At 46.0% G+C, this 22561-nt stretch overlaps 1 protein-coding gene across 2 annotated transcripts in view; it reads left to right on the forward strand.

Annotated features, from left to right (window-relative positions):
- The window catches only part of LOC135915097 (frequenin-2-like), a 305612-nt gene that overhangs the window by 219828 nt on the left and 63223 nt on the right, over window positions 1-22561 (forward strand). For both annotated transcript variants that reach the window (XM_065448094.1, XM_065448093.1), the window contains exon 2: window positions 20501-20525. In XM_065448094.1, the coding sequence (XP_065304166.1) occupies window positions 20501-20525 (25 nt within the window). The remainder of the gene's footprint in view (window positions 1-20500; window positions 20526-22561) is intronic.

The raw sequence follows: 22561 nt of genomic DNA on the forward strand, positions 1-22561 counted from the left end.
CCCTCCCTGTGATACCTGCCACTTTGAAGAAACAATTTTATCTCCTGTGCATCTGCCTGCGTTATAGCACGGACAGGCAGGTACTGTGTCGTCACGTTAGAAACACTGAACAGCCGGCCACTTTCAGAGCATAAAATACTAGAACAGTGATCACAACGAACGTGTGTGCTAAAGGTACTAAAGGCAGCCAGAGCGCTTCCTGCGGCCTACGTGTTTGCGAAATAAGCTGTGATAGTGCCGTGTGCGCTTCATTTAGGTGGTGCCAATTTCCGTTTCCATACTCGCCTTTCTACCTTCCTATCTTTTTAAATCGCTTTTCCCTTGACACCCATGGGATGTAGCAAACCAGACTTCTAAAGACAATGCCTTTCTTAGCGAGTTACTCCACTTTCCGTATCGGGTATCTGAATCTCTGGCCTTTTTCGTCGGCTGAAACCGAAGATAGAGAAATCTTGAAGTGTCGGTCGATATGTGCTACTGGGTGTGTGCCCCTCAGGCTACGGGTCACCGTGATGTTCTGGACAAGTAATGAATAAAATTGTCCGTTGGTGGGATTGAAACACAGGACTTCTAGAAGAGAAACTATTGCGCTACAAATGTTTTTCTTCCACTCATATCAGATCTTAATTCTGGCTTGCAAAACAACAGAAATTACTTGGAATTTATTAAAACGTCATCATACGTCAAAGTATGGGCAGATCCAGAAGACAGTGCAGTTAGTCAGTGAAGCACTCCAACGCTCCTCCCATTACCCTCACACGGGTGGTGACGCGACAGAGTGCCATGCGCAGCTACTCCGCCCAATTCTCACTCTCAACTCGCTCAGCAATGCATCGTCTTTGATAGACTTCAACTAGAGTTTGAATCGCCCTCCAACTCTTTTTCTGGTTTACCTTCCTGCCTTTTCGTTGTTTCTCCCTCTCTTTCTATTAGAAAGGCTTCCTCCGTGCTGTTTACTGGAGCCTGTGGCAGTGTTATTATAATGCTTATAGTGTGGTTTGAGTAAGGTCGGTGCTTGCGCTTTTTGTAACGGCACAATGCTTGCCTTGAATGCATCGAGGATGCTGTGGAGATAGCCTTAGGCGTTGCCTCTCCCTCCCTTTTTCCGGGGCTCCTATCACTGCCTTCAGTATGCCAAAAAAATTGGAGGTCCCCGGTTGCCTGCGCGGTATAGCTGATACGCTCTCAGATTTCCTTGCAATTCCGGATGCCCTCCAACCCACTGTATACCTACGGGTTGAAGGATGTGCATGCATATGCATTTGCAGCTTTTGGTTATGCGTAATAGCAGGTCGTTATTCTGAGCGTCTCTAAAAACGCTTTGGCTTCTTTGTAGTATAAGTTTTCATCATCTGTCTTTTGCAACGTATTCATCTTGCTGTCATGTGACACTTGCAGTACAGCGCTCGTGTTTGTTCATCCTGCCTAACGTCGCTGTTTCGAAGTGCACTGCCATATTCCACCATGTCTCAACAACTAGCGCACCAGTATGTCCTAAGCATATTTATCTTAATTTGATAGTCGTTTCCGATTCCTTTCCGGGTACATATTGCTCGGAATAAGTCGACCTTTATCTTAGGCCAATCAGCCAGTGGTGATTATATCGACGGTATCGGTGGTAAGTTACCCGTTTCGCATCCCAGCCAACTTAGTATTTGTCTATCCTGACAAGATGATTGAAGTCGTTGTATTTGCACCTCATTATGAATGCATGTTTTGACGCTTAGATAGTTAAACAGGTAGTTTGCTTCAATTTTATGATTGTCCTCGAACTTTGCAACCCGCGGCACAAGCCTAGTACACTTCCTAAATATAACTTCTGCGTTTCGTGGTGTTATCTTAGCGTATGGGAGAGGTTACATAATTCAGGAAAAGAAAATACCTTTTACAAGTTTACGTAGATCGTGTACTTTCCTTCTTATTTCTTGCTGGGTTATTCTTAGCATCATAGCAAGTATTTGTTCAAGTTGTGCGGTCAGTTTCTGCAGCCACGCCGATACTTTGTCATTTTCCTGCATAACGAAACCTACAATCCTTATGGAATCCTTGCGAAGCCTAGGTCCGTTCCTTAGGCGCAGTTTTATTAAATTTTATACTTCTCGGCCCCTTGTCTGCGTCTTCGCTATAACGATGATGCATTGTTACGGGGTTTCTAGACCACAAATCTAGACGATTTGTGGGAAATTCAAGGAACATTCTGCAGAGCTGCTTGAAAAAAGGAAAAAGAAAGAAAATGATCTGTTTCGTGTTAAGAAAAATAAGAGGTGTCCAGCAGGTAGGTGTCGAAAAAGTATACCGCGAGCAGCTCGCGACAGAGCATGCTGTAGCACGTTTCTGCAGGCTTCAGCTTCTGGGAAAAACTCCGAGTGCGCAACAGGAGTGGCGCTGGAACTGTTGTAAAATGGCGCCGACAGCCGCACAAGGTGCATCGGTGATAAGACGCATTGGTGTAACATGCAGGACAGGGGTATTTGGAGATCACAGGGAGAGGCGTCCTGGCAGTGGAGATAAAATAGGATTATTATTATTATTATTATTATTATTATTATTATTATTATTATTATTATTATTATTATTATTATTATTATTATTATTATTATTATTATTATTATTATTATTATTATTATTATTATGTAGAGGGTGCACCAGCAGGGTGGGATCTGCGAATGCGTTTTTGGCAGCTTGGAAAGACTCTTCGGCGCGTCGGCCGTCCACGGCAGTGGAGTGGACGAAGCTATAATGGTCTTCAGAAGCTTAGACAGTGGTGTAATAATTCGGGCTATGTTAGGAAGAAAACGCCGGTAGAAATTGAGCAGCCCAAGGAACTCACGAAGCTTTCGCAGTGACGTTAGGTGAGTGAACTCGCACAAGGCCTCGAACTTTCTCTTCTAACGGCCTGTTTCCTTCGGGAGTCGCGCGGTGTCGGAGGAACTCAATGTCGTGGGCACACTCTGCGGGGTTGATGAGATGGCCGTGTTCCTGGAGCGGAAAAACTAGCAGGCGCAAATGTTTGATATGCTGTTCGGGGGAAGTACTAGCCACGAGGAGTTCATCGAAGTATGCAGAGACGAAGGGGAGTAACCCTGATATATCTCTGGTACGTCTGAGCAGCGTTTCTCAGCTCGAACGGCATGCGCAAGTACTCGAAAAGCGCGAATGTCGTTGCAATTGCAATCTTTGGGATGTCCGCTGGCTCGACAGGGATTTGATGGTAGGCCTTCACTAAACCTAGCTTGCTGAATATTGCTGTTCCAGCTAGGTTTGCTGCGAAACGATGAATGTGAGGGAGTGGATAGCAATTAGGTACGGTGCGCGCGTTGAGCGCACGGTAGTCCCCCCATGGCCGCCAATCCCCTGGGTCACGCTTTGGTACCATGTGGAGAGCTCAAGACCAACTGCTCGACGAAGAACGGATGATACCCAGTTGTCGCATGTGGTCGAAATCCCTCCTTGCGATGGTTAAGGCGGTCACCAGCGAGGCGTCTGGGTCGGGAGAACACTGGGAGGCACCGTGGTGACAACATAATGCGTGACGTTGTGACGTACTGGCAGCTCAAGATAGGAAGGTTTCGTGATGGCTGGGAAGACTGACAGAATTGAGGCGAATGCAGATGATGGTATCTGTCGTACCATTCTAGTGCTTGTAGTCATAGGCGTGATGATGTCTTGTATATACATCCCAGTCGTCGTGTCCACGAGGCGACTAGCGCTGAGGTCTACACTAAGGGTGAAGGAGGTCAGAAAATCCGCACCCGATATGACCATGAGTACGTCTGCAACACGCATTGGAAGGTGCGTCGGAAACCCAACTCGATGGCAAGATAGCGCTAAACATATGTGGGGATAGAAGAGGTGTTGGCTGCTTCAACATGCGCGGTTTTCTGGGACAATGCCGGTCTAGTCGCACGGCAAGAACGACGCTGACCTCTGCCCCTGTGTCCACGAGAAATCGTTGTCCGGCAATCCTGTCAGTGATGTAGATAGGCGGCTTGTCATATAGTAAGAGTCACCGGCTGCCATCAGTGACTATGTGTCATGTTTCCCTACCAGCTGCAAGGGGAACGGCACTGACGTGCGGTGGCAGTGAATTTGTTGTAGTACCATCAAAATGCGCCATGATGAGGGCTAGAGCGGGAGCTGGACCGAGAAGGGAATCTGGAACGGCAATCGCGGTCGTACTGACGACGGTGGAGCGATGACCGTAGTGCAATAGTGATCTCAGCAAGTTCAGCAATCGTTTGCTCAAGGCGAGACTGCCGATCTTCGAGGTGCGACAGTGGAACGGTTGTTGTTGCCACAGTGCCTCTTGCTGAATAATCGGCGACGCGATCGGCCAGCTCTGCAAGATTGTCGAGGGACATGTCTTCTGGTGTGGTAGCCAAGGCAACCACGAGATTCTGCGGCAGGCGCTGAAAGACCAGCAGCGGGATGTTTGCGTCCATCCTACAGTCACTGAGGAGCCGCCGCATACGACATAGAAGTTCTGACGTTCGACGGTCGCCGAGCTGCACTTCGCGGAGAAGCTGCTGGATACGCCTGCGCACAGACACGGACTTGCGTTGCAGCACTATTCGTTTTGAAGTGGTCATAGGAAGCGGTGTCATGGGATGCGTCCACAAGGTCTTGGAACTCGCCCACCTCTGTAGGCAGTGCCAAGACATCGTGGAGGAACAACGCACGCTGCGAGGTAATGCGCCGAAGGTCGAAGATGGCCTCCACAGGATTAAACCAGGCTGCAGGAATTTGTGGCCAAAAGGACGGTAGGTGAATCTGCACCGTGGCGAGGACCTCTGCGCTGGTCGTTGGTCCCTCGTTCGTGGCCCCGTCCATGACGTCATGCTCGTCGTACAACCACGTCTGGGTCACCACAATATAGGGACTGAAGTTAGAGCCACTACAAATATGAGCGGGTCAGCGAGCGAAAGCCCTGATAACCATTCGGAGCGATTACAGGAGCAGAAGAAGCTTGCTTGCTTGCCTTCGAGAACGGCTCGCACCCAGAAGCTGTGTTTTATTACAACGAAAGCTGCATATGGCTAACCTTCTGTAGTTTTTTCGGCGGCCAGCCACAGAAAAAATCGTCTTGTGGGCCGATCCTGGTGATAGTGCAGAAAGGGTCCAAGCTCAATAGCACATACGCCTGTGGGCTCGGGAACCTGTGACACCCCCTTGAACTATTCTTGTCACACGTGCGACCCAAAGAGGTCTCAGGCACACGTGTAAGAACAGATGCGTTTGAAAAAACGTTTCGTACAAATTTATCAAAAAGGGCTTAAAAATTCTCGGCGCCAACCACGCAAACGCACTAGCGCCACTGCTCGCGCGTTCGTCTTCGTCTTCTTCCACAGCTGGCTCCGTTGTGCAAAAAACTTTCATCATCAGCAATGGCGAGAGCGTCGTCGTCCTCCACAGCTGGCTCCGTTGGCGCTCATCATTCCAGCGTACAATTCACTTCTCTTCTGCCGTCGTAATTGGGAGGCCGCCTCTACGGGGGTATGAGCCATTGATTAAGGGGGTATGAGCCATTCAACAGATGCGTTATCGATGTGGTGGACACGTATAGTTCGTACATCCGAAGAACAACATGCGTACGAGGAGCATCGCAGGAAACAGCAACGAGAATGTAAACAGCACAGGTGCGAAGCGACCACCGACGAAGAACGTTCCCGCGATGCTGAACGAAAACGACAATCGCGAGCCCGGGCACCTCCGAACGAGCAACGACGCCAGACTCGCAAAGCAATACGGCGGCGGAGGTACCGGATGGACGAGTGAACGACTTCAAAGGTGCGGGTGCCAAGTTCCGACGAGACTTTCTGGATAAACACTTCGGATTTAGTTACAGAGTGTGCGAGCGTCTGTAGTTCGACAACGACCTGACGAGGATCGGAAATGTACGTGACGTGACTAATCGGGACCGTGCGCTACAGGCACTGTCCCGTACGTTCCATTCCACTCTGTGAAGATGGAATGGCAGCGATGGAATCGCTTTGCTTTTCGTTTGAGAGCTTTGACTGTCGTCAGCTTTCGCTGCCATTCCATCTTCACAGAGTGGAATGGAAGTCATTTTTTTTTCGTCCCTTTTTCTTCGGAGCTCGCAGCACGAGGCACGAGACGCACGCGCCGAAGCGCGCCATGTAAAAAAGACGGCCAAGGAAGATGACGATGGCCGCTAGAGTTAGTTATAGAAAGAGTAGATCAATGATGAGAAATGTTTATATGCGGAACTCTGACGCTGAATCTTGATAAGGTCACCTCGCATTGTCATGAAAGGCAATTGCTCCTGTTCCATAAAAATTGCAGCTGTAAAATATTATCGGCGAAAAACAGGAACGATGTTTTAGTGCACTTGGAAAATAAAAGGCGGTTAAATCAAGTGTCTGCAACAGATGAAAATATTGGGAGAACATTTAAAACAGGGCCATTGAGCGACGTCAATTTGAGAAAATCGTCCGACTTTCAAAAGATTCCAGTGTCTCCAGGCGCTCACACAAAGCGGACTTTGAGACCAGCTGTTCGGCGCAAGTGCCGGAAATATACGCACAATAGGACACCAATGAGTACAGATTTAATGAGCGCTAACAAATAGGGTATCGGTAAACATTATCCCCAGTTTGCTGAAGACGTGACGTAATGATAGCCAAGACCATCGCCAAAAACTGCGAGAAAAATCGAGGTATAATCAGACAGATGGAAAGCAAAATACAAGTTAGGTTGTGTAGAAAAAAAATGACCACTCCGGCCTTCTCTAAAGTTTGAGCTGCATCCATGAAAATATCAGACAGAGAGAGAGAGAGAGAGAAAGAAAGAAAGAAATAGAAGAGAGTAAAGGCAGGGAGGATGAAAATATCAGAGTCATAAGGAAATTTAGGCAGGAGACCTGAGTAGAAATTCAACAACACGAGTTCTATAGGCTTTGCATGGTTTGAAAATACTTCGTCGTGACTTCGCCAGTAAACCTGAGTTGAGCTCGAACTGGTAGAAATTAAACACGGCATGCTAATTTCAAGTAGCGAAAGCAGCGGCAGTACGAAAATAACTTTGTGCAATTACTAGCGACGCCAATGTACCGGGAAAGAAAGAATTTGGAGAAGTGATGGAAACAGTTTGCCAACAGAAGAGAGTTAAATGGTAGAGTCTTCAGAAAATTATGTGCATTAGTCTGCTTAAACGTGCAATCTAGTCTCTAACTAACAATCTAGTCTCTAATAACTGAAGTCTCTAGGTAAAGCAGATTAGTAGCTACGAAATTCAGCAGATAAAAGCACACACGCAGTGCCTACCTTTCCTGTATTAATATAGGATGCAGCTTAGAAGCTTTATTACCGTGAGCAATATGAGCGGAAACACAGGAGCACGTGTCAGATAGCCTCGAACGCTTCTATGGGCGATACGTGGCGGCCGCCGTCGGAAAGTGGAAAGGAGGACGCTGTTCTAATAACTGTTGGCACTCCCAACATGCGCCTCTTTATGCAAAGTGAGGAACTTCGCATCGCCAGCGCACATTGAAGAACTGCTTGATGTTGCGGTTACGGATAATTTTTTCCCCGAAGCGTGGCCAATAGCAGCACTGTTTTGAAGCGCAAACATTCGAGAGCTACTTCCCTGGGAAATCTGTCCGTCCGTCTGGAGCGCGTGACACAATGCGTTCCATAAGATGTACATCAGGGGCGCTGTAACGCAAAGCTATTCCAACCTTTTCTATTTCACTTCTGCAGTCAGCCCTCCGCGACTGGTCAAAAACTTTTTTGAGCCACCCCCTCCCCCCCCCCCCCCCCCCCAACTTCGCCTGTCTGTCACGCGACGTCAGGAAAACCGTGTTAGCTCCCCATCTGATATGGCGTGTACACACTGATTATGCATGACTGGACCGAACAAAAGAAATAGTTATTTCTGATTCGACACCATCTCGCCATTAGACCTCGGCTATTGGTCAAAAGCTTTAGGGCTGGACCCACTTCACCTGCCTGTCACGCAGCGTCCCAAAACGGCAAAAGCTCACCGCTTCAAACTGACGTGTGCGCGTTAACGATGCATTAATATGCCGAACAAAACTGAAATTTTTTCTGAATAGCCGCAGATTGCCCCGTTCCGAAAGGAATAAAATATGGCTGCCGCCGATCAGTCAGGCAGTGGCTACTCACACCTACCGGAGAGCATGGGTTTATTTGGGTACAATTAAACATTTTGCGTGGCCGTGTAACGTTTTCGAGCACTTTGGGTACGTATACGACCTCACTCTGCCAAGTCTTCTTTGCTGAGGATCCATTTTAGCAGTATTTTAAACTTTCCGTTACATGCCGCCGCGATTTTCGACTAGCCACCGCTAGCTATGCAAGGGAAAGCGGGCCAAATACAGACGCCGGTACCACCCTCTTCATCCAGTTATCGATTTTCAGTGCACTGGCTCGGCCCCATCGAATCCCTCTCCACTTGAGCGTGCTCCTCGCCTCTTGTTAGCCAATTAGATAAGACAGGCCGCTCAGTGTAGGCGATGTTATTCGGTTTTAAAGCAAACAAAAGTGACCTCCTATGAACGAGGAGGGCGTTTGATTGGTCTGTTCATACAACCCTGCGTGTCACTGCCCAATGCTTGCGTCGGCGGTAACGCAAATTTGACGTCAGGAGATTTGGAATAAAAACGTATTGGAATATTTTTACGTTATAGGGCTCCAGGTCCTAAGGGGATTATATCTGAAAAGTACGTTACGCTAAACGCAGGAACGGGCGCCTAAGAACTGCGCTCTCGAAAATAAATAAATTAATGAATAAAAAGAAGTATGAAAAAAAAAACGACTCGCCATGTGTTACTGTGCACGTAACCATCTTATCGGCTATCGGCGGCCAGTGAAACGCTGTAAGCTGCCGTTTTCGACAAACGCAGGTGCGGTGTGAGTACCAACAGTTAGCAGAAGAGCGCCCCCCCCCCACCCCTCCTCCTCCTTTTCCCCTCTGTTTTGGACAGCGCCATCCGTGTATCACGTGTATCGCTCTAGCTCGGTTTCGAGGCTGCGTTCGCGTGTTCACGCTCATACTGCTCACGATAGTACATCTTGAAAAAAAAGAACACATGTCATTCCACTCTGTGAAGGTGGATGCCCAGCGAAGCTGTTTAACGCATAATACAGATGAGACCGAGAATACTGAACAAATGTATTTCCATAATATGTGGTCATCTGGGTGATATAGGTATGCGCACACATTCTTGTATCACCTCTGTTATTAAATGTGTCCGTCACGTAAGATAATGAATGGCTCATACCTCTGTAAACGCGGCCTCCCCATTACGACGACAGAAAAGCGAAAATATTCGCTGGAATGATGAGCGGCAACGGAGCCATTTGTGGAAGACGACGACGCTTGAGGGTTGCTGTTTTTTGCACCAGCTGTAGAAGAAAACGACGACGACGAACGCACGAGCCGTGGCTCAAGCGCGATGGCGCGGTTGGTGCCGCAAATATTTTTTAACAGTCCTTTTTGAAGAAGTTGTAAAAGACAGTTTTTCAAAAACATCTGTTCTTACCCTTGGGTCTGCGACTTCTTTGGATACCACGTGTGACAAGGGTAGTTTAAGGGCACGGTACAGGTTCTTGAGCCCTCAGGGGTATGTGCCATTGAAATTGGACCCTTTCTGCACTATGAGCAGAATCGGCCCACATGATGGTTTGTTTTTGTCAACATCAGAAAGTGGTTTTGGCTCGTAAAACCCCATAATTTCAATTTTGTCAACATATCGCGAAGGGGGGGGGGGGGGGGGGGAACAGACTTTTTTTCATATCCTAGCCATAGACAGCTTCCCTGTACAAAAAAAAAAAGCACAAGTGAATTCGAGAATGGCGTGAGCATAAAGTTGATAGGACATGACCAATGTGGCCTCCTGACGTTTGTATATTTTTACTGCTGAATTGAGACAAGAATGTCATTGCACGTTCTCTTTTACGAGCGTTAGCTTTAATCTGCGTCTGGCAGTTTAGATTACCACGGTAAATAATTCACAGCTACTTCAATGACGTGCCCTGAGGAACCAACTCGTGCCGATAAAGAAGACAGACTAGAACGGGAATTTTCAATACGAGAAAAAAAAAGTGCATTTGCTGACATTGAAGGAAAAGAGAATTCGTCTTGCCGGGGCTCCAGCTCAGGCCGATAAGATTTTCGTATACAAGGTGTTTTGGTACCACGACATAGAGAAAGAAGGCAATGTCATCAATATAGAGATAGAGCTGAATATTCTGGCGTACGGGGAGAGAAGTCGATAAAACACTGGTTAAGAAAAAGGAAGAATTGATCTGTGGCACGTTTCTGCTTTGTGTATACATGGAAATCCGTTTTCCATCCGTATACATCCGTATACGGATGGAAAAAAAAAAAACTTTTCTTCCAGAAAATAATTTTTGAATTGGCTCATCATTAATAATTCAGTAGAGCTCGAAACGGCCACAGATCACTAATTCTGAAACCAATAACCATGTCCGAGACTCTCATAGGCTCTCGAACTATCTACACTTACCAATATGGAAATCTTCTTTCACAGTTTGGTTATAATTGAATGCAACTTTCACTGACCATATGGCGAGCAAATGATCTTTGTGCCCAGTGTATAGGGGGCCGTCGTGATGATGATGGTGGTGATGCTCAACTATGGCACCTACCCGCTAAGGGGAAGATAGACCTAGAAATCGGCGGCCGGAAGTAACATAAGCAAGTATTATGAGGAGATTAAAATGCATAAAAACACCATCCACTGTCATAAGAGACATCAATAAAATATGTGTACGTTGTTGCCATCTGCTAAGATTGAGATCACTGCAGATGACACTTCTATCTGATTGGCTCCTTTAATTTACGTCACACAATCTCTCTCTCACGTTCACTACGTGGACAGGCATATCTAATGGCGGCGCATCCAGAGTGTTTGCGTTGCGTATTAGCGTATGTTGCAAGTCATGCACAATGCACCTGGCCGTCTCCTTAGAGATTAGCGTGTCTGGTACAGGGATTTGTGCGGTCTTTGACGTCAGCGGTTTGAATCCAGCTTCTTTACAAATTTATTGTTTCAGTTATTCTGCGTGGGCTTCGAGCTTAGGTGAAGTTCTGTAAACTATCAGTATTACTTGCCAAAGAACATTACCCCATATACTTCGAACGACGTAATAAGGTTAGTTTTAAATAACCTAAGCCACGTTCACACGTTGCTTGGTGCATTAAAATTGAGCAGTTCTTCTTCTTTATGCCATTATGTCACTGTTTTTTGTCACTCTGTTTATTCTCATGATATTTTTTTCTCTTCGTTTTTTTTTTGTCTGCGCCGGGTTGCGGACTATACATCGCTGGTGCATTTGTTATCGTAAGGTATACATGTTCATTGTGGGCCATATGAATTTTAATAAGTCGATTATCTTGATACATGCACATGCTTTTGTTATTGTGTTCATGTTCTTTGACAAGGGGCAGCCGGTTACGCTTAGAGGTGTGACTTCCCAGTCATGCATATTTAAGAAATATAAGAGGCTATACTGGGCTCAGAAACCAAACTCTCGCAGCTAAGTATTCGAAAAGTCGCCGTGGAAGTTGCTTGAGTTCACTCCATCGCAAGCATCAGTGAACCCCTCTCGGCTTTCGGAGGAAAAGGCGCACCCGCTTCTCAGCTGGCGCCGCCTTTCGGAAGCGACCGCAGCCCTTTGAGCCGCGTCTCTACACTGTTATTCTCCGTTGGCCAACCTGCTTGCGAGTTGTGCCCTACACTCAGCCGTGCGCGCTGAACCAACGACGACGAACACCGGCGGTGGCCGAGCAGCAGTTCTCGCGTCTCATTACGCGGCAGGAATCACACCATTCTCTGCTTCAAGGGCGCCTTTTATAGAGCGGGTGTGCGCGCTTCGGTGGGAGTGTGGCGCGCCGCCTATGGGCCCGTACCGCACACCGCACTTGTGCGCGAACGCACACACACACACACACGCACACGCACACACACACACACACACACACACACACGCACGCCACAAACGAACAGGCGGAAAGCCAGTAGAGGGGTAGGAAGTTCGAGTTCGAGTGGCGCCCCTCTCCATTCGTTTCCGCGCCGTATTGGCTGATTCGCCGCTGCTGCGACCGGGCCCCAATTTCTCCAGGAACACTCATTGTTCTTCCGGTGCGCTCTCCGCCGCCGCGCCCGGTTTGCTGTTCCTCTGACAATTGCGTAGGCGCGAGTATACGCCCGCGCGTGCGTCTGCCGGTTCGCCTGTGTGTGTGTGTGTGTGCGCGCGCGCGCTCTTTCTCGATCGTGAGCAGCCAAGTGCTCGCCAAACGTACGCGTCGCGCGGCTCTCCTTATACGACCTCATTAATAATTCCCCAAGCTGGTGCGGGCTACAAGGCAAGGAGCGAGAGGATGACGAGAAGAAAAAGGGGAGGAGAAATAATGGACGCGGCCATCGAGACACCAGCGGTGGCGGAGGAAAGGGCAGGGCGGGGGAGCGTGATTTGAAAACTTACGCCGAAGGAGGAACAGATGTACAGTTTTAATGGCTCCCTCTGCGAAAAGAGCCTTGTTTTCATTCCAGTCAGGAGGCACACTTCCCTATAACGCAGAGCGAAGTAGGGAAGAAGGGAAGTGAAAAGTCTCGCTGCTTTTATTTTCTCGGTTTCAAGGCCACCAGTGCCCAAAGCGACTTCGTTCTTCCATGGACTACTAAGTAGCCCAGACGCAAAGGTCAAGGTGGTGGTTCAGAACGGTGCTTGTCTGATGTGGTGCACGTTACGCGCCGCCAAATGCTAAGAAAAAAGGAATTTTGCTGCTGGATGAGTGTTACATGTTTAATTGAGTGGTGTTTACAGCTTTGTGTCCTGGCAAGCGGGGACAAGGCGGAGAAAATGCCAGCACTTACTGTCCGGCTTGCACCAGCTGAAGCAGCACACCGCCACTACCACCGACGCCAAAAGCATCTCGTTTCATAGGAGACATTTTGACGTTACTAGGTGTTATCGAACAAATGCCCCGTTGAACTCTGGTTTCTTGAGTAACCATTGTTTCCATTGGTTGATTGTGGCGATGACATGCTTTTGGCGATAAGACAATTATGCCTCCCTTTCTGAAACTATATTTTCCCCCCACGTTTTCTTGCAAGTTTTTGGAGCCATTCAGGTCAATTTTTACTCTGGCATCATCGGCAGATTACGTTGGCAGGCTCGAGTGCCAACCGCTGAAGAAGTCTGTAAAATAATGTGCGCTTCGAAAACGGTTTGCGGCGAAAATCAAAATCTTGTAGGCTCGTTGTCGCCTCTCATGTAAAAACCGCTTTTTTTTTTTTCAGTGCGCTGACGGAGCATTGTGAAAGAGAAAACTAGGAGTAGGCTTTATTCCACTTTCCAGAAGAGGGTTATAGCGCCGAAAAAACACAACACAGAGCGAGCGAGATGGGACAGGCGCAACTTCCAACTGTTTATTCACCGCGTATGCGAATGAATATAAGGACAAAGATGGGCAGCAAGAACCACACATGCGCACGAGGTTTTTACATAAAGCGGATAAAGATAGGTTAAGTACACACGTATCTCACGCCCGTGTATCTAAAAAAGCAGTTTCATTCTTATAAATGGCGATAGATGGGGCGCTAACACAATCGCTACAGTTTCTTTTAATATAGTAGGCCTCCAACAGTTCACGGGCAGTCTGGTCCTTACTTCTGTTTAAAACCTTTGCTTCATTCAGCCTTGCCACACACTTGATCTTCCTTTCTTCTCCGCAGGCTTTACAATGATGCGGCAGATGGGAACCAGTGCCATTTTTTAAATCGCGATTATGTTCTGCTAATCGGTCATTAATACAACGGCCGGTTTGTCCGATGTACTTCTTTCCACATGTGAGAGGTATCTGATATACAACACCCACGGCACACTTAACAAACGGGGCTGCATGTCTCTTTTTACAGTCAGTTTTGTTTACATTGTCGGGGTCAGTTTTAACGCACAAACCAGCCAGTTTCTTTGGGGCGGAAAAAACCACGGGAATCTTATATTTTGCCGCTACATGCTTCAAATTGTGCGCTACCTTATGGGTGTACGGGATGACAACCGGTCTACTTTTGCTTTTGGGGACGACATCTTGGTCGCCCTTCTTTGTACTTTCTTTTTTCATTTTTTGCAGCAAGGCTTCCGTGTTGTTCTGTTCTGTTCTGTGTTGTGTTTTTTCGGCGCTATAACCCTCTTCTGGAAACATGCACCAACTAGCCCCCCAACAAGTATTACTCATTTATTCCACTTAAAGACGAGATCTGTGGAACATTGAGAACTGTGAAGCTATGAAAGCAAGTGTAAAGTGTGAGCTGTACCTGCGACGTTATTTGACTTAATAATTTGCTGAAGCGTTTTTGCGCCAACGAAATGCAGGCGAAAACTGTGGGGGTTTTTTGATTGGCAGGGGGGCTCGTGCACAGCGCTGGAAGACACGGAAAAGAGCGAGACAACAACAGGACGAGCGCTAACTATCAACTGAGTGTTTATTTCCAGAAAACCACCGTATTTGTAGGCCCGCCCGCCGAAAAGGCCCACTCACTGCACATGAAAACCAGCCGCTTCCAGGAACGCAAATTCACTTGCAGTCGGGGCAACTGAAGGGGAGCTGATGCAGTTATCAGCGGCCCTCGCTATTAAAGTAGCTTCAACAACTTTTTGCGTAACTTTATCTACATTTCTATAAAAAAACGCGGCATTTAATCTTAAACAAGGGTTTGCACCCACAATCCCCGCAATGCGCAGACACATGACCATCCCGGTATCGGTTCAATTTTTGGTTATGTTCTCTTAAGTTGTCGTTCAGGCATCTCCCAGGCTGACCAATTTAAACCTTCCAGCACGATAAAGGAAGTCGATACCCAACATTCTGTACGCATTACACAAGAGGGAGCCGATGATTCTTTTTTCAACTTGCCGCGTTTTTTGGCAAAGTCCAATAGGCTCTCAGCATAGGGACGGGGTTGTTGAAGCATCAAACACGCTCGTGAAACGTAGAAGTTCTTGAGGAACAACTTTCGATGCGTGATTGGCTGTATTGCCATGACAGTGCGGGCATTACTCATCACATGACTCAATCGTACCGAAAAAAAAAGAACGGTGCACCAAATGCCCTTAACAGCCATGTGTCTAAATTGGCAGCGTCTCTGTGTGCTTTGCAGAAAATGACGCCTAATCGCGTAAGCGTAGTGCTGCTACGTGAATACATAGCATCGACGTCGGTGTCGCCTCATAAAAACCCTCCTAGTACTTTGGTTGTGGTTACATATGATTCACAGATGCAGCATGCCGACTTTATGTTCCTTAGCGCGTGTCTCAAGGCCCTCCGGATACGCGATATCATATATCTGCAAAGATGTTATGTCTGTCGCATGCCGCATGGCGACGGCGGTGACGTCGAAGACAGGTCGGAGGATTCGCCTGCAGAAGCTCGAAAATGATGGCGCCGTAGAACGGTAGTGCGTTGAATGGGGAATTTAGGCATCACCTCTGTTGAGTGGAGTAATTTTCGGGTATGGTAAAAAATGCGTTAGGTCCTCTTTTATTGCGCTTTTCTTTTATTTTCGTAGATTTTCAATGAGTCTTGCAGCTGCTTGCCTTTCTGTGTTTAAAGCAAGCGTTTACCATGTAAAAGCTTCTTGTAGCTAGATCTGCCTGATATATATATATATATATATATATATATATATATATATATATATATATATATATATATATATATATATATATATATATATATATATATATACACAAAGGATTGAATAATAATATTTCTTGAAGAAAATAAACGAATGAGTCAAACAGTGATAGCACATTTGCTCCGCGTTACACGGCTATCCACCGTTACATGAAAAAGGCTCTGAACGACGACCCTGGAAGTAGTCGGCTGACAAATAACACAACTAACATAGCGCATATAGACGTGACATAGGAGCAATTGCCAGGGTGCTGTGCAGGCTAATAGGGAGATCATTTCTCCCATTGCCACAATCATTGCGCCCGTTGGTAATTATGCATGGCTGTTTCATTTCAGTAGGTTTAAATTAAACCATTGCTTTGGTTTACAACGTATTGGTGGGCTAGTTGGTTAGCCGTGACGGAATAGCTAGCGCAGCGTATCTTGAAACACGGGCGCATAACCCATGATGAACAACCAAGAGCGCTGTATAGACCCTGCAGCCTTCGATGTTCACATCGTCTCATTTCGAGCGACAGCTCTCGTGGTTGTTTATTCTGTATTGAGCCCTTGTTTCGAAGTGCGCTGCCATATTTTATCACTGCTTTCGAACTGTTGCGTCCCCCGTCCTTTGTTTTATCGCGCTCAGTTCCGGGCCTCACAAATATCACGTCATCGAAGGCAGTGTCGTGTTTTCACAGATCACTGACATGCAGACGCCTATGACACCTGTTTTTATGGGTACACAAATGCCAATTCAATTCGTCTAGCCTTGAGAGTCTTTGGAGCCGTTGCTTTGAACGTATTACTGCAGGAACGAGTGAATTCAGAAAAAGAAACTTAACAGAATCGTGAAAAAGCGGAAAATGGGAAAGACAACATGCGGTTGGAAGTTTTGCTCAGTGTTCTCAAGTCTAAAGTTAGAAACAAAAAAAACAATATAATGGTATAACGCCCTACAGAGCAACGCGTGAGTTATGAAAGACACCATACAGTGAAGGGGCGCCAGATTATTTTCAGCCACTTATGGCTGTTTATTGTGCACCTAAATCAAGGTACCCAGAATTTTTGTATTCTGCCCCCGTGAAAATGCTGCTGTCGCGCCTGCGAATCAGACCGGTGACGTCCTGCGAAGCAGAAGAAGTCCATAGCCACTCATTCACCACGGTGGGTGCTTTGAAGACATTAGCGATGAAAGAGAAAGGGAGACGGAAAACGAGGGAGGAGATCGTGCTTACGGTAAGCACGGGACAGAGAGAAAAGGGGATCAAGAATGAATTCTCGAAATGGCCTCTTGACTATGCTGCAGCGTTGGAAGCGGGGCCTAGCGAAGATCGATACCGGCAAAGCATACTGCACTGATGCATTTTTTGCGAGCGGGTATTTTGTTGAAATTTCGCGCTGGATACGAATGAGACTTCGTTGAGAAAAAAGCTGAAACTTCGCAGGAGACGTCACTGAATGAAAATTCTCAAAATTTGCGGTTGTTGCAAAGGCTCTTTCAGAGATATTTTTTTTTGTAATTCGGTGTTATAACTTATTGTACCTGATTTGCTTCCCTTCCATCCCTATACATTTATCTGTTTTCTGGGTGCCTGTTCCTGCCCTCCCCAATGTCACCTAAAATACTAGCTATTTCTCCTTATTAAAATGAAATTGAATTCTTGGGTATTACCTGCAAAACAATGATCTGATTATGAGGCACGCCATAGGGAGACACTCCGGATTAATTCTGACCGCCTGGCGTTCTTTAACGTGCCCCCACTGCACGAGAAACGGGCGTTCTTGCTTTTCGACCCCGTCGGAATGCGCCCGCCGTGGCCGGCATACATTCCCGCGACCTTGTGTTTAGCAGCGCAACACCATAGCTGCTAAGCCACCGCGGCGGGTTTTAGTGAAGTTAGAAGAAGTACTTTTGTTTTGCCTATGTTTTCGCATAGCTCTCTGCATAGTGCTTGCATTGCATTACTACAACGTACTGACATCTGTAACTTTTCATAATGATTTGGCAATTTATTTGCAAGTGAGAAATAGTTGCTTCGGGCACAAAGTATTTTAGTGGAGAAGCAACAAATTAGAGTTTATACGATTCTTTGTGCAGGAAAAGGAAAAAAAAAGAAAAGACGGGACGCTATTATTTTACTTCAAATGTTGCAAATTGTAGGTTCTTCAACATGCAGTAAATATAGGCTTAGAAAATTATTGTCCATAAGCCTCCATCATCTAAGTATGAAAGCACAATAAAATGACTTCAACACAATTGATATAATACGCCCCATAATTTCCGTGCATCTTATTGCGCTGAAATCAAATGGAGTCTTGATAGCACACAATGGTACTAAATATGTACTTGAAAAACATTAGCACCGTCAAAAATCTCAGTCTTGTGTATGTATTTCTGTAGGTTCAACAATTTCAGCGACCGTTTGCTGACTGAGAATTCACACTGTTCATGGAATATAGTGGGCTCAAATCACGGTACCACCCGGGACTCATCGATTGTTCCAAGGCAGAAATGCCAATCAGCCTTGTTCTGTTGCACGTATAGGCGCTTTGCGTCCGATAAAGGAGCGCTGGAGCGATTTTGACGCCTCCCCCCCCCCCCCCCCGAACTGTGTAAGTAGACCACAAATCATATTTGCCGCTTAGTCTCTACCAACAAAATATAAACATGTACGTCCTAAGCCCTGTGCGCGGTCATTATCGAACCTCGGTCAACATCCGTCGCTGTCGCTTGTCTGCCCCGTTTTAGCCAGTCAGAAAATTTCGCTTGCCATCCGGAAGTCCGCGCGGCAACTTCCGTCGGGGACAGCGTGATTGTGCAACATGGCATCAACCAGTCCGCCCCAAAGTCCACCCGGTTCGATCTGTATTTACGATTGCAACTTGCTTTCTGCCATGACAGAAAAAAAAAATGCTGGCTCTCCCATAATCGAGAGTAGATGTAAGCATGAAATGGCAACCTGCAAAGCAGATTGGTTGGAGATGATACTAGCCACCATCTTAAAATAGGTGTAGTGCAGGTTTGCAGCTGCACACCCCACCACACCAAACCCCACTACACCGCGCCACGCCGTACTAGACACTGGTCCAAATGGATGCTGTCCAGCTAGAAGGAGACCGGCTGAAGGCGGCACAACAGACAGCGAAAGACGCCAGGGAGACGGCGAGCACTGCAGCCCAGCTAGAAGAAAAAAAAGCGCCTGAAGGAGGCACCACGCAGTGTGGCGCCAACACCCGAGGTGACGCAAAACCCGCGCCGCGGAACTCATGGACTGCTGGTGTTCAAAAGAGCACAGGCAACCCTGTGTCAGCGCCAAAAGATGACAATGAAGTGTATGGTGCCCTCTATCTGCCTTGTGAACGTCGCCATCGGGAATGACAAATAAAACTTCAGCGTACTATAAGTTACAGCTTGAGTGATATTGTGAACAAACATTAGGAAGAACTCGGAAGCAATATTTTTTGCAACTTGTTCGGGTGGTAATTAGCGTATGTAATGGGGTCCTATAAAAAAGGTTGGGGGGGGGGGGCAGAGACCACATTTTCGTAAGTTTTGACTAATTGCCCGGATGATCTCGTTTTTTGTTTTCGCAACTTGCCCGGATGCTCTCGTTTGAGTGTCCGGATAAAGCTCTGACTTTTGGCTGAAGGTCAGTCGAAGGCCGCTGACAACGCGAGCTAAAAGCATTTCATGCTTAAAATAAACAGTAATATCAACCATCGCTTCGTCTCACCTCGAGCTGAGGACAAAGTATCAGCATTGGCTCGTCCTTATTATCTAGATCCAGTCGTTTGTCTTGACGCTGTTTGTCGCTTGAATATTACATGCATGCGATGGCCATTTAACAATGGACCACACTGTACGGGCAACGAACAAGGTCATCCACGTTCATGTAGAGCACTTCATTAGCATTAAGACGCTCACAGCAGCTTAACGTTCGCATAAAATCTAGCAGGCTACTGTATCATTAATATCTAGGTTCGTTAGGCGTCGTATACAGGCCCAGGTCCAATTCACCATGATTTTCTTTCGTGAGGGCTGTTTGCCATAGGCCGGCCGTCTTCGCCAATAGTATCTCCGATGTCACAACTGGCTGGCATTTATACTTTTGCGAACAGTTTGAGTGTAAGAACTTCTCTGTGTATCGGGCGCAAGATCGCAGAGTTAGAAGAAGATATGATTGTGTGAGGTGCTGTGTACTTGAGCCCACCATGCCAAGTTGCCCATTAACGCATAATTTTGACAATCTCACTTTTCCTCAAGCCACACCAGGAACGGTTCTCGGGTTTGTTTTTTCGTTCGTTCCCCTTAACATATGTGCTATTAGGATGGAAACGACGCGTTCGCTACGAGCTCCTTTTCGCAGCTCTAACATGCAGATTTTTACCCATTCATGGTGCTAGAAGATATAGGGCTTCACAAAGCTTGTTCACCTTTTTCTGTCTCTCTAACAGTGCACAGTAAGAGGCGTAGTGGCTCGTTCAAGATGCACTCAAAAGAACACTTTCGCTCCGCAGTTTCTTTTATTTGCCATTGCATTCTTATTGTAAATCGACTTTCGTTCTTATTCATGACTTGTTTTTAGCGTTTTCCTTGCGAAATCACTGACAGTTTTTATTACGAGTAAAATGTTTTTTACATTCTGTGCATACGAAGTGTTATGATCCTGTTATCAACTCGAACGATTGACAGAAGTTTTACGCCCGTCTTAAATCACGTCTTTGCGCAACTCAGTGGTGGGCTGTCTATTACACTGAAATATATATATCGGCTGCAATTTTCTCATAATAATTTTCTCTGTTTTTTTTACAGTTACCGAAAAAGAAATTCGACAGTGGTAAGTGCTCGCCCTCTTTCTTCTACTTCCGCCTCTCGCACTCACACTTTGACAGTGTTGAAGTTAATTTTCGCTCGAGACTCAGATTGTTGTTCAAGGCTTAAGTCAACGACACTCGCTAATGCAGCTGAAAAGCTCGCATCCATCCACGGGAAACTGCCAATGCTTTTCTGCGGCTACTGCTTTGCGTTAACTAATGGCAGGAACTGTTTGCTTGTTGGACTCTTGTCCGTGGCTGCGCGCACTGGTGGGTGCACGTAAGAAACAACTACCGCGAAACGCTGGAAAAAATTTGCCACGCTCTCAGGTGCGCTCTTTACGCATGCTTCCCTTTTCAACGATCAAAGAGTGCGCGCGGCGCTACCACCCAGCAAATGGAGCGTGGAGAACAGATTTTATTTTAGCATTGCATTACTGAGAAGTTCCGTGGTATTTTCTGCACGCGATTCCTAGTCGAAGAAAAATTTCGATTTCCAACTCAAGAACGTCCGTGCGCAGTAGGTGACGCTAGCGCGCGCATACGAGTTTAAAAACTTTTGCACTCTGAGATATGACGAAGATTTCTCTTTATCGAGAACTATCATTTGTTTATATATATATATATATATATATATATATATATATATATATATATATATATGTATATTTCGAAAAATAATTAGGCATGGTTGACGTCATCACCGTCGTTCGTTCATTGCGACGCTCGACAGCATACAAGCCCTGAGCGGCAGCATAAGGCAAGTTTTTACCTCTCGAATGTGCGAGAAAAATGCGCTCGCGAGAGAGTGTCGAAACTTCACGCGCTTGCTTCATTAATTGCGACACCAAGCGTCCCCTTTTCGCTCCGTGCACTAATAAACCTCGACTTCTCAAGCTTGCGTTCCACCCTTGCTCTGTAAACGAGAAATAGGTCTTAAATAATCGCAAACTTAGGTGAATTATCATATATTTGCACGTTTTAATTTTCTTTCACCATGAGTTACTTTTACACGCTAACCTTTTGCAAAATCAAATTGTGTGAACTTTGCCGTATTTCGATAAGTTTGGTAAGCTTGCAGGGTGCTTCCTCAGCGCTACCGATCCACAAATCAAATTTCCTTTATTTTTTCAAGAAATGGTTGCGGGCTTTCCATATCCACGCGAAAGAAAGGCTGCCACGGACAAATTTTAGCAGTGCCTGGAGGCCCGTACACGCATCACCTTTCCTACGAGCTCAACACAAATATAGTGTTTATTTGTGTATGTCGTGCATATTCACCCTAAATATGAAGGAGTATGAAGAAATTATATATTAAGACGAAGCTTTAGCTTGGGTGCTCCTATCTAAATACATGTAAAAGCAGAATTCGTTTTTCTCGGCAACCACTGCACCAAATTTGGCGAGGTTTGTTGAATTTAGAAGAAAAACTTAAAACCTAGTGACTGTTTGTTTAGAATTTTTTATTTAAATCGTCGATATTTTATTAAAAAATGCCAAAATAGAAAATTTTCAGAAAACGAAGCTAACAAGCTTACAACTCTGTAAGTCAGCAAAGAAAAATGTACATCTAAAGCGGAAAAAAGTGATATGTTACAAATGAATCTAAAAAAAAGAAATCTAGCATTATGAAAATACAGCTTTTTCACACCCTTTGTACACAACGTAACGAATTCACGTACCTATATATTGACGTATCGGATTTGCCCGCTTTGAATTATATAATGGATTCCGTTTACAGAATCGCAATATCTGTTCTTGATGCAGAGCTATTTGTAAACTTCGTACTTCTATTTTTTTTCAAACTGTCGAATTTTTGAAGATCATTAAAAAAATTTCACGCCCTAAATTGAAATTCTGTTTCCAACAGTCTATAGAATTTAGCTTTCTCTCTGAAATGCAACACATTTCATTAAAGTCGGTCCAGGGGTTACTTCAGAAAAACGTTTTTGTGTTTTAAATGCATTTGAATAAGCTGCGTCGGAGTTGGGACCGAGCTAAAGCTTCCTCTTAATGCACGTAATCAAATTTACTAATAGTTACAGTACAAGGAAAGTAG

The sequence above is a fragment of the Dermacentor albipictus genome, chromosome 1, assembly GCF_038994185.2.
Source record: "Dermacentor albipictus isolate Rhodes 1998 colony chromosome 1, USDA_Dalb.pri_finalv2, whole genome shotgun sequence".
NCBI classification, from domain to species: domain Eukaryota; kingdom Metazoa; phylum Arthropoda; class Arachnida; order Ixodida; family Ixodidae; genus Dermacentor; species Dermacentor albipictus.